At 38.2% G+C, this 13,131-nt stretch overlaps 1 protein-coding gene across 4 annotated transcripts in view; it reads right to left on the reverse strand.

Moving 5' to 3' along the window:
- Window positions 1-489: 489 nt before the first annotated feature.
- Window positions 490-13,131, reverse strand: part of ercc5 (excision repair cross-complementation group 5) — an 18,410-nt gene continuing 5,768 nt past the window's right edge. For 2 of the 4 annotated variants that reach the window (XM_087236567.1, XM_087236568.1), the window contains exons 8-17: window positions 12,998-13,131; window positions 12,191-12,759; window positions 10,205-10,430; window positions 9,899-10,116; window positions 9,615-9,734; window positions 5,735-5,948; window positions 3,442-3,586; window positions 2,371-2,571; window positions 1,407-1,491; window positions 490-1,097 (exon numbers count right to left, since the gene is read on the reverse strand). The exon at window positions 12,998-13,131 is cut by the window's right edge and continues 50 nt beyond it. In XM_087236567.1, coding sequence (XP_087092693.1) covers window positions 699-1,097; window positions 1,407-1,491; window positions 2,371-2,571; window positions 3,442-3,586; window positions 5,735-5,948; window positions 9,615-9,734; window positions 9,899-10,116; window positions 10,205-10,430; window positions 12,191-12,759; window positions 12,998-13,131 — 2,311 coding nt within the window. In that variant the 3' untranslated portion in view covers window positions 490-698. Of the gene's footprint in view, window positions 1,098-1,406; window positions 1,492-2,370; window positions 2,867-2,972; window positions 3,587-5,734; window positions 5,949-6,140; window positions 6,231-6,375; window positions 9,735-9,898; window positions 10,117-10,204; window positions 10,431-12,190; window positions 12,760-12,997 lie in introns of those variants that run through there. The other 2 variants (XR_015476018.1, XR_015476019.1) reach the window with 2 other exon arrangements.

Here is a 13,131-nt window from a genome sequence, read left to right on the forward strand (position 1 = left end):
TTCCAGCTGATAGAAAGACGACAGTAACTCAAATAAGCACTCGTTACAACCGAGCTCTGCAGAAGAGCATCTCTGAACACACAACACGTCCAACCTTGAGGCGGATGGGCTACAGCAGCAGAAGAGCACACCGGGTGCCGCTCCTGTCAGCTAAGAACAGGAAACTGAGGCTACAATTCACACAGACTCACCAAAACTGGACAATAGAAGATTGGAGAAACGTTGCTGCTCTGATGAGTCTCCATTTCTGCTGACACATTCGGATGCTCGGCTCACAATTTGGCCTCAACAACATGAAAGCATGGATCATCCTGCCTTGTATCAGCGGTTCAGGCTGGTGGTGGTGGTGTAATGGTGTGGGGAGATTTTCTTTGAGTCCATTAGTACCAATTGAGCATCGTGTACCTAATAAAGTGGCCAGCGAGTGTATATAATAGCCATGAACAGCACTAGATTAAAATAACATGATGAGAGGTAATAAAAAAGACATTTTATTGTTTTTTTCTGTATGATTTTTATTTAATTTATCTGAAGATGGTAAAAATAGACTGAAAAACAATAATAATCCAACAAAACTGACAAACCATAATCATGTTCTCGACTGGCAGACGCTCACTTGCACACTTTATTTTCCATGATTTTAGCTGATGAAAATCTACTGTAAAAAGCAGAAGAGTTGTGCATCATCATCATCATCTTCATCTGTTTTTGCTTCTTCCTCTTCCTCTTAACGGTTTTTTCCCTCTTCCTCTTGTTTTCCCCTCAAACACAGATCGAGCGGTAACCATAGCGACACCCTTCCCGGACTCAGCCTCCTCCTCTGAGCTGGAGCTGCTCGACTCCGCCCTGATCTGCTTGGCTCCACCCCCCTGTGTGTTGGTCTGGGGGTCTGAGCTGATGAATCCTCCAGCTAGCGGCCCCGGGGACTCGTCAGCTTCGCTCCGCCCCTGTTTCTGTGGAGACACTGACTCCTCCTCTTCTTCCTCTTCTCTCTCCTTCCTCTTCATGCAGATGACGGCTCTGCGCAGACGCTCACTGCGGATCTGCTGACGCTCCTGCTGCTCTAGCCGGAAGAAGGAGTCGATGCGCAGCTGCGTCTGCACACACACACACACAAACAAACAAATCAGCACAACACACCACAGCACTGACAGCTAGTGTATGCTTTTAGAGCAGCACGGTGGCCCAGTGATTAACACTGTGGCCTCACAGCAAGAAGGTCACTGGTTTGAGTCCCAGCTGGGTCAGTTGGTGTTTCTGTGTGGAGTTTGCATGTTCTCCCCGTGTTGGCGTGGGTTTCCTTCTGGTGCTCAACTGACCCAGCCAAGGCTTGAACCAGTGACCTTCTTGCTGTGAAGCAAGACTGGTCATTGTTGGATTAAATATTGGGTCGTTCCCCAACAGACCTGTTGTGATTGGAGCTGTTTGAGCACCGGCTGCAGCGTCTCCTCCGTCTTCCGACTGCTCCACCCAAAGCGGCTCTGGCAGAACGTTACACAGGTTAAGGAACTCTGGATTCTATACAGACATGCTCAGGTGTGTGTTAAAGCCACAGTACACCCAAAACTGATCATTCTGTCATCAATTACTCACTCCTTTACTTGAACTCAAACAGTCAAACATCAGTGCTAACTTCACTTTTATCAGCAAACACCACGTCACAATAGAGGGCATGATAAACCAGATTCACTATCGTGTCGTTTTGTTAAATAAATGACAGTAAACATGGTAAATAGTAAAAATATGTTCTCTATTTTTTGCTCTCTCTTGTACAAACTTGCTTAGAACTTAAAGAGATAGTTCAAACAAAAAATAAAGTAAAAAAAAGTTGTTTAGAGAAGTGTTAGACACCGGTAACCATTGACTTCCATAGTAGAAAAACAAATATTATGGAAGTCAATGGTTACCGGTTTTCAGCATTCTTCAAAATATTTTCTTTTGTGTTCAACCATGGAAACACCACTAAAGACTGAGTAAATGTTCATTTTTGTGTGAGCTATCACGTTAAGGGGACAGTTCACCCAAAATGAAAAATAATGCTGAAAACCGGTAACCATCGACTTCCATAGAATTTGTTTGTCCTACTATAGAAGTCAATGGGTACCGGTTTCCAACATTTTTCTAAATACCTTTCTTTATGTTCAATAGAATAAAGAAACTCATATTAAGATTTAGAAAACATTTATAAATAGTGAGTAAATATTCATTTTTTGGGTGAATTATCCCTTTATAGTGATTGACCGACATTATTTTATTCAGGCATATTTAAGTCAACAATAACTAAACTAATCCTACACTATAAACTCTATGTGGCAATGTCAGATTATTATTTTTTTTCCTAATCTCACAGCAGGTTTTGGAGAAGGATATTCTTTGATGAGATCCAGATGTGGGCGGCCCCAGCTGAAGGAGGCATCTGATTGGTCGACACTAGGCTGCAGGTATGCCTGAGCCACTGCCGGGTTCGGGAAACCGGGATGAATCTGCAGATTCCTCAGTTTCTTCTTCACTTTTGTGTCTTTGGGATTGACGGAGAGTTTCTTATTCTCCTGCGCTTCAGTCCACCATTCACTGCAACACACACACATACACAGTATATAGATTTGTCTGATGAATGAATGATTCAATGAAAGAACCAATGGTTGAATGAATTAACTAATTAATTTATTGATTGAATGACTGATTGAACAAATTACTGAATGAAAGAATGATTGATAGAATGAATTAAAGATTAATTGAATGATTGAATGAATGAACGAATGATTGACTGAACGAATAATTGAAAGAATGAACAAATTATTGAATAAATGATTGAATGAATGAATGATTAAATAAAGATTAATTGAATGATTGAACGAATAATTGACTGAACAAATAATTGAAAGAATGAACAAATGATTGAATAAATGATAAAATTAATGAATGAATTAAAGATTAATTGAATGATTGAATAAATAAAACGAATGATTGACTGAATGAATAATTGAAAGAATGAACAAATTATTGAATAAATGAATGAATGAATGAATGAAGGAATGAATGAATGAATAAATTATTATATGAATGATTGAATGATTAATTGAACGACTGATTGAACAAATGATTGAATGAACGAATAAATGATTGATTGAAATATTGAACGAATGAATGATTAAATGAATGAAAGATTGAATGAATGATTGATTGAATGAAAGATTGAAATAATGATTGAAAGAACAAATGACTGTGTGAATGACTGAACAAATGTTTGTTTGAATGAATGATTGACTGAATGAATGATTGAATAAATGAATGAATGAATAATTGACATATGTTTTGTGGGTTTAAATGCATTTGCAAATTTGTAAATAGTTCTAATATCTTCCTTTCTGGATAATAAAATGATCTTGTCGTTAAGAAATGATCCCGTTTTTTGTTTTTCTACAGTTCAAATGTTCTGACCTGAGTTGGACCAGCGGCTCCAGACCGGCTCCAGGAAACTCATTGAGGATCTCCATCCCAGTGACGTATCCCACTCCAGGAATGCCCTCGGTGTAATCACTCCCCAGCAGATACGCCAGATTGATGAGTTTACTTCTGTCCAGACCTGCGGTCGCACACAACACCACACCACACCAGGTCTGAGACTGCATCTCATTCACTTATACCGCAGATGTTCTGAATGCTTGATTCTGATTGGCTAATAGTCATTCACTAAGGTGTTTGGTTATTGTCAGATAAAGGCACAGCTAAAGTAGTTCCAGCAAGTTTAGAGCGCATTACAGCTCCATATCACTCCACTGAATGATTAAAGTTATTTTAACTTTAAATGCAAGGGTGTAGGTTTGCACTTGACATTGTTGGGGAAAAGTGCATCCTCTCTTCATACAATTTATTAAGCTAAATTAAATAGTCAGGGGGATTTGGGTGGTTTGAAAGACCAAAAGTAGGATTATTATTATTATTATTATGTATTAATAATTATTTTTATTTATTGGGCCAAGGAAAGTTGAATGTACTGGCCAGAGTGTTATTTGTCTGTAGGTTTCAGTTTTTAATAAAAAAATAAAAAAAATAATTATTCATTCATTCATTTTCTTGTCAGCTTCGTCCCTTTATTAATATGGGGTCACCACAGCGGAATGAACCGCCAACTTATCCAGCAAGTTTTTATGCAGCGGATGCCCTTCCAGCTGCAACCCATCTCTGGGAAACATCCATACACACATTCACAATTTACCCTACCCAATTCACCTGTACCACATGTGTTTGGACTGTGGGGGAAACCGAAGCACCCGAAGGAAACCCATGCGAAGGCAGGGAGAACATGCAAACTCCACACAGAAACGCCAACTGAGCCGAGGTTCTAACCAGCGACCTTCTTGCTGTGAGGCGACAGCACTACCTACTGCGCCACTGCCTCGCCATAAACTAATTAATGCTAGATAATAAGTTTGTATTTTAAATTTTTTTGTCCTTTTATAATTCTTTATTCTAAATTTTCATTATTTATAAAACTTTAATATAAAACGTACAGTTTAATGCACATGGGCCTGATAGTGTCATGGTAAAATAATGTTTATTGACTGATAAAGAGAGCATTTGATAAAGACTTCTGCTTATTTTAGCCATTGTGCAAATGAAACATGTCTCATATATCAGTGTTAATAAAAGATAGAGCACAAGTAGTAGTTTCACTGGCAAATTGTTTCAACTGAAATTACACATGCTGCTCTGAGAGAATAGGAGAAGGCAGGGGATCATATATTTATCCTTTTACATCAAGCTGTAAATTCTGCAGTTAGTTTTTATGGCATACAGTATTATTCACAGATCAATCTGCTATAACGACAGACTGTGCATTACAGCGGGGGAAAACACAAGCATTAATGGCATTATCATGTAGAGAACTTGCGTTTATGTGACTTATGTTGAAAAAAGCTCCTTAAGTCCACCTTTTTTATTTAAATACCTCACACACCTTATCTTGCACAGGAAAATCTCCTGCACAGTTTTGGTGCTCACTGCTTGTATGTGAATGCAGGTACAGCCTCTTATGTGACAGCAGGGAAAGGCACAGCCAATCACAATGTTCAAATGTGTTTGGGGGCGGCGCGACTCGAGGAGGGAATGAGATTTAACCCTTTCTGCTTGTCTAGGTTAATATTCATTTATTCATTCATTTTCTTGTTTGCTTAATCTCTTTGTTAATTCAGGGTCGCCACAGCGGAATGAACTGCCAACTAATCCAGCAAGTTTTTAAGCAGTGGATGCCCTTCCAGACGCAACCCATCTCTGGGAAACATCCACACATAATCATAGACTACGGACAATTTAGCCTACTCAATTCACCTGTATCGCATGTGTTTGCACTGTGGGGGAAACCGGAGCACCCGGAGGAAACCCACGCGAACGCAGGGAGAACATGCAAACTCCACACAAAACGACAACTGAGCCGAGGCTTGAACCAGCGACCTTCTTGCTGTAAGGCGACAGCACTACCTACTGCGCCACTGCTTCACCCCAGGTCAATATTAACAGCGCAATTTTTTTTTTTAGGTGAATAAAATTACTGGTGGGGACATTTCAATAGTTAATGGATATTGGTTGGGATGCGTCCATGCTAAATCTACGTCCCTGTTTAAATGTCACTTTAAGCTGTGTACTAGTCGAATATCAGGTCTAATATTATGTGCTGTCATCATAGCAAAAGACTAATATTGTCCTATTGCACAGTTATTCCTGAACGTCTCACCCAGCTGGTTCTGCATGTCCACAATCTGATAATGCTCCACGTATTTGTTCTGGTTGAAGAAGTTCCTGTATACATGGCGTCCGCCGAACAGCCAGATATCGCTGTCGTCTGTGATGGTGCCGTGCGTTTGGTCCAATCGGTCCAGAGCGGCACACTGAGCTTCAGCCTCCATCGGCGCCACAATAAACGGCACACCGAACAAACGCAGCAGCTCCTGAAACACACACAGAGGGACGCCTCAGCATCACACAGGTGACAGAGACAACATCACACCATTCTGCTGCATGCATGCTGCCAATGAGTTGTAGGACATCTCAAGCACATGATTTGTATCCCACAGTGCAATGTGTTGTGGAAATAAACATTTATATAATCTAGTAATTAGTAGGTAGTGCTGTCGCCTCACAGTTAGAAGGTTGCTGGTTCAACCCTCGGCTGGGTCAGTTGGCGTTTCTATGTGAAGTTTGCATTTTCTCCCTGTATTCGCGTTGGTTTCCTTACAGTCCAAAGACATGAGGTACAAGTGAATTAAAGGCCAAGAGTTGTCTAGATGCACATCCTAACCATCAGGCAGGGTCTTAAACTGCTGTTTAAATTAACAATTACGTTGATGAGATTAGAGCTGGGGAAATGCCGTTTACCTTGCTGACTCCTGTACTTGTAGATTTGTCTTCACCTCTATGTACACTTGAAAGAAGTTGCAGAAGTTTATATACACTATAAAAAAGGAACATAACCATTTTTTAAGAAATGTCTGATGGTAAATCACTAAACGTTTACTATTTGAGGGCTGTCAGGATTACTTAAATGACTTAATTTGCTGAATGGCAGAATAATGAGAGAATTTCTTATTAATTTCTAGACAGTCAGAAGTTTACACACATTTCCTTGGTGTTTTTAGTTTTGCTTTTAAACTGTTTAACTTTGGTCAAATGTTTCGGGTCTCCTTCCGCAAGCTTCTCACAATAGTTTAAAGTAATTTTGGCCCATTCCGCCGGCAGAATTGCTGTAACTGAGTCAGATTTGCTCACACAAGCTTTTTCAACTCTGCCCACACATTCTCTACAGGATTTAGATCAGGGCTTTGTGATGGCCACTCCAAAATATTCACTCTTAAAGCACATTTGAACTCATTTGGCAGTGTGCTCAGGGTCATGGTCTGTCTGGAAGAGCCATTTGTGGCCATGTTGTAATGTCCTGGCTGATGTGTTGAGATGTTGCTTCAGTATTTCTCCATAATGTTCTGTCTTCATGATGCCATCTATGCTGTGAAGTGGACCAGTCCCTCCTGCAGCAAAACAGCCCCACAACATGATGCTGCCGCCCCCAAACTGCACTGTTGGGATGGTGTTCTAGGCTTGTAAGTTTTCCCCTTTGTTCTCCAAATGTAACACTGCTCATTATGGCCAAACAGTTCAATCTTAGCTCCATCAGAGCACAGGACATGTCTCCACACATCAGTCTATTCCCAGTGTCATTCAGCTAATGGTAATCTGGCTTTGTTGTTGATTCTGGCTTGTTGATTTTCTCATATTGTCACACAAGGAAGCAGTGTGTTTGAGCTTTTCCTTCAATACTATTCTACAGTTGTGCCTCACATTAACTCAAATGTTGTTAATTAGCCAATCAGAAACTTCTAAAACCCTGACATCATCATCTGAGCTTTTCCAGAGGCAGAATAATCTTACTGTGTGTAAACTTGACCTTCAACAAGAGTTAGAACAATTTCTCAAACAATCTCTCTCTCATTATTCTGCTGTTAAGCAGAACAGAAACACATGTGATCATCCTCACTTACCTAAAGGAGAACAAGTTTATTCACATTAACAGCGGACTTCTTTAAATGATTATGTGCCATTATACAGTGTATGCAAACTTCTGCTGTAAAATGTATCTCTGCCCCTAACATTTATTTAAACTGAGTGCAAAGCTGCACTAGTTTCGATGTTTCCATGATGAACACAGCAATGTCGAGATCTCATTAAGGAATTCTGCTTTGAAGATACCCGAAAGGTTTCCTGGTCTATCAGTGTCCAACATGGCTTTCTATATACAATGAGATGAATTAAGCAGTACGTACAGTGTGGTACAGGTGAATTGGGTAGGCTAAATTGTCCGTAGTGTATGAGTGTGTGTGTGTATGTTTCCCAGAGATGGGTTGTGTCTGGAAGGGCATCCACTGCGTAAAAACTTGCTGGATAAGTTGGCGGTTCATTCCGCTGTGGCGACCCCGGATTAATAAAGGGACTAAGCTGACAAGAAAATGAATGAATGAATTTGAAACAGTCTTTACTGTCACTTTTATTGAGCCCTTAAATAACTTTAATGAGTTTTAGAAAAGTTGTGTAAATTATCATAATAAAACCACGAATCTCCTTCAGTTCAATCGAAGCATTTTGGGAAAAGCAAACAAAAACGATTAATGCGGTCAGCACTGAGGCCTGTGGATAAGGTTAAATAAACATCTGTGTGTAAATGAGGGACATGATTTCATAACAGTGACGGATCAGTTCCACATCACACACACCTGTTACTATCTCAAACACACACACACACACACACACACACACACACACACACACACACACACTCTCTCTCTCTCTCTTTAATGGCATGACTGAGTGCGTCTATAAAGCTGTCATACGCCAATGAGAAGATGAGCCCCTGTAATGTGAATCATGGCATGTGCATTAGAGCTAGTGTTTACCGTCATGACTGACCTGAAGGAGCATTTATCTTTAATGCCTTGTGGATCTGCTGTTTGTGTTTTGTTGTGAGTGTTGTTGTTGTTGTATTGAGTGTTGTTGTAGTTGATGTGCATGTTGTTGTTGTTTTGTGTGTCGTTGTAGTTGTTGTGCATGTTGTTTCGAGTGTTGTTGTAGTTCATGTGTATGTTTTTTGTGTGTTGTAGTTTGTGTGCATGTTGTTTTTTTGTGTGTTGTTGTGCATGTTGTAGTTTCGAGTGTTGTTGTTGTGCATGTTGTTGTTTCGAGTGTTATTGTGCATGTTGTTATTTCAAGTGTTGTTGTAGTTCATGTGCATGTTGTTTTTTGTGTGTTGTGCATGTTGTTTCAAGTGTTGTTGTGCATGTTGTTGTTTCGAGTGTTGTTGTTGTGCATGTTGTTGTTTCAAGTGTTATTGTAGTTGTTGTTGTGCATGTTGTAGTTTCGAGTGTTGTTGTTGTGCATGTTGTTTCAAGTGTTGTTGTGCATGTTTTTGTTTCGAGTGTTGTTGTTGTGCATGTTGTTGTTTCGAGTGTTGTTGTTGTGCATGTTGTTTCGAGTGTTGTTGTAGTTCATGTGCATGTTGTTTTTTGTGTGTTGTGCATGTTGTTGTTTTAAGTATGGTTGTTGTTGTGCATGTTGTTGTTTCAAGTGTTGTTGTAGTTGTACACAATGTTGTTTCAAATGTTGTAATTGTTGTTTCGGGTGTTGTTGTTGTGCATGTTGTTGTTTTAAGTATTGTTGTTGTTGTTGTGCATGTTGTTGTTTTAAGTATTGTTGTTGTTGTTGTGCATGTTGTAGTTTCGAGTGTTGTTGTTGTTGTGCATGTTGTTTCAAGTGTTGTTGTGCATGTTGTTGTTTCGAGTGTTATTGTAGTTGTTGTGCATGTTGTTGTTTCGAGTGTTGTTGTTGTGCATGTTGTTGTTTTGAGTGTTGTTGTGCATGTTGTTTTAAGTGTTGTTGTAGCTGTCCATGTTGTTGTTTCGATAGCTGTTGTTGTGCATGTTGTTGTTTCGATAGCTGTTGTTGTGCATGTTGTTGTTTCGTGTGCTGTTGTTGTTTCGACTGTTGTTGTAAGTTGTTTTTGAGTGCTGCTGTTTTGAATGTTGTAGCGAGTGTGTTTTTGTTGTGTGTGTGTGTGTGTGTGTTGTTGTGACCTGACTCTCCTGACACATCTGCCCGGTGACGGTGGAGCTGCTGCGCTGCTGCTGCTGATGCTGCTCTCTCAGAGTCTGCTGCTCATCCTGCAGCTCTCTGTCCAACTGCTGCAGCTCTTCCTACACACACACACACACAGACACACAAGACAACAAGACACACAGCGCACAAATAATCATTTTTATTATCTGCAATGTGACATCTGTTTATTTCAGTTTATTTATTTTATTTCATAATAATTATTTTTGACTGGATTTAGTTAAGAACATAAGCAGTGCTGTACCGTGTCGATGTGCTCCCACTCACTGACAGCCGAAGCTTCATTCACAGACTCATCAACATCTTCAATCTGATCTGTGCTCCGTGCACTGGACTCTTCCTCCTCCTCCTCCTCCTCCTCCTCCTCTTTCTCTTCTGTATTATAGTCAGTTTGGTGTGTGTTGATGTGTGATTCGTCTGTTTCAGGTGGTTCCTCTGCATCAGACACCTCAACAAAACTCTCTGCAGACACAAAAACACTCAAGACCATCACTGTCAAACACTGTACAACATTCTGTGTGTGTGTGTATGTGTGTGTGTGTGTGTGTACCGTCAGCGCTGCTCTCCTCCTCTTCTTCTCTCTTCTCTCTGTTTTCCTCCAGCTGATCTTCTCTCTCCTCTTTCTCAGATGGATCTCTGGAGTCTCTGAACTGCAGAATCTGGTTTACTGTGGACTCTTCTTCTTTTTCTTCTTCCTCACGTGTTTTTCTCTGGGTTTCAGATCTCACACAATCGAGAATAACAGAACTTCTGGACTCGTCCTCTGAAGACTTCGCCTGCAACAAATCATAACAAACCACGCGTCATGTGAACTGTGACAAAAATGTGCAAAAGATGCTGGTAAATTATTGGTAAATATCAACGGATGCATCAAGAAATTTTTTCAATTAATACAATTTTTTATTAAATAATAAAAATGCTAAATTTAAAATATATATATTTTTGTGAATATTAATATACAGTTGAAGTCAGAATTATTTATAATTATAGAATATTTAATAATTTTTTTCTTTTTTTAAATATTTCCCAAATTATGTTTATTGGAGCAAGGAAATGTTCACAGTATGTCTGATAATATTTTTTCTTCTGGAAAAAGTCTTATTTGTTTTATTTCAGCTGGAATGAAAGCAGTTTTTAAATTTTTTTCATCCATTTTAAGGTCAAAATTACTAGCCCTTTAAGCGAAATTTTTTCTCGGTAGTCTACATAACAAACCATCATTATACAATGACTTGCCTAATTACCCTAACCTGCCTAGTTACCCTAATTACCCTAGTGAAGCCTTTACATGTCACTTTAAGCTGTATAGAAGTGTCTTGAAGAATATCTAGTCTAATATCATTGACTGTCTTATGTTATTACACATCTAGTCTAATATTACTGATTAGTATTAACAACTCATCTCTAATAACTGATTTATTTTCTCTGTCATCATGGCAAAGAGAAAATAAATCACTTATTAGAAATGATTTATTAAAACTATTATGATTAGAAATGTGTTGAAATAAACAGGGGGCGAATAACTCTGACTTCAACTGTATATTTTGTTATATAAAATCATAAAAGATAAAACTATATATTTTGTTTTTATAATATATTAAATAAAATAAGAGATTAATGATGTCATAAAAGCATTCATAAAATAAAATATAATAATAATAATAAACAATAAAAATCTATCTATCTATCTATCTATCTATCTATCTATCTATCTATCTATCTATCTATCTATCTATCTATCTATCTATCTATCTATCTATCTATATATATATATATATACATATATATAATTTATTTTCATTTTTTTATTGTTTATTATATATATATATATATATATATATATATATATATATATATATATATATATATATATATATATATATATAATAATTTCAGATAAATAAATAAAAATAAAGATAAAAAAATAAATATCAGTATTATTTGCCTCCTGTTTATTTATATATATATATATATATATATATATATATATATATATATATATATATATATATATATATATATATATATATATATATATATATATATAAAAATAAATAAACAGGAGGCATATATATATGTGTGTGTGTGTGTGTGTGTGTGTGTGTGTGTGTGTGTGTGTGTGTGTAAATAATAAACAATTAAAAAAATAAAAATAAATTATATATATATATATATATATATATATATATATATATATATATATATATATATATATGATAATTATTAACTATTTATTAATGATAATTATTGTGAAAAGCACTATACTAGTAAACCAATTTAATTGATATATAATTATAATTTATTTTAATTTTTTTATTGTTTATTATTTACACACACATATATATATATATATATATATATATATATATATATATATATATATATATAATTTTCTAAATAATTATCATTAATAATTAATAAATAATTATCAAAATATCAGAATTATTTGCCTCCTGTTTGTTTATTTATTTATATATACTAGTAAACCAATTTAATTGATTATCGTCAGAGCTATGAAGTGTGTGTGCGTCCTCACATCCTGCTGCAGTGTGTGTGTCTGCTCTAGACTTCCAGAAGCTGCAGAAGCGAGACTGAGCGGCGTTCTAGACTCCAGCTTTAAGTCTGTGGTTCCGGGTGCAGGATCTGATGTTCTCCTGATCTCCGTCTCGTCTTCAGAGCTGCTGGTGATGATGTGTGTCCTGGCTCTGCTGTTCTGGATCTGCTGATCTTCATCCTCTGAGCTGCTGCTGGTGATGACGTGTGTCCTGGTTCTGCTGTTCTGGATCTGCTGTTCTTCATTCTTAGAGCTGCTGGGGATGATGTTTGTCTTGGATCTGCTGTCCTGGATCTGCTGATCTTCATCCTCAGACTCCATCATGGCGCTCTGGATGGCCTGCAGGGTTCGAGGAGATGCTGGAGCTCCTGCTGACTGATCCTCTGGGCTGGAGGATGAAGATGATGAAGGTTTGTTCTCTTCTTCTTCAGACACGGGTCTCCATAACGGCTCAGGTTTTCCTTTATTTCTTCCTTTAGGCTCCCATGGAGAGCTGGACCACAGAGCTGGAGCCGCTGGAGTGGCCGCAGCGCTGACCTTCTTCTGACCCCCTGAGAACAACACAACGGAGGAATTCTAAACATCAAAGACGCAACACATCAAAGGGGAGAGGTCAGAACACTACAGAAGATTCTGTTTAAATAACTGCTGCTCAACAACACATCACACGACATCAAAGCGCATCATTTGAGGAATATTCGACAAAGAAAACAGAATAATATTTCATTCAACTGTACATGAACAGACAAATGATGGAGAACGGCTGAGCGAGTGTGTGTTTGTGTTGACCTTTGATGAGGATGTAGTGTGAGGAATCCTCAGACACCAGCCGGCGGATCTCTGTGTTCTGCTGGTCTGTGTGTCCTCCAGAGCTGCGCTGGTTCATCTCCTGCTCCACACACTCCAGCCGCTGGTTCAGTCTG

Source organism: Danio rerio, chromosome 1, assembly GCF_052040795.2.
Source record: "Danio rerio strain M-AB ecotype USA chromosome 1, GRCz13ab, whole genome shotgun sequence".
NCBI lineage: Eukaryota > Metazoa > Chordata > Actinopteri > Cypriniformes > Danionidae > Danio > Danio rerio.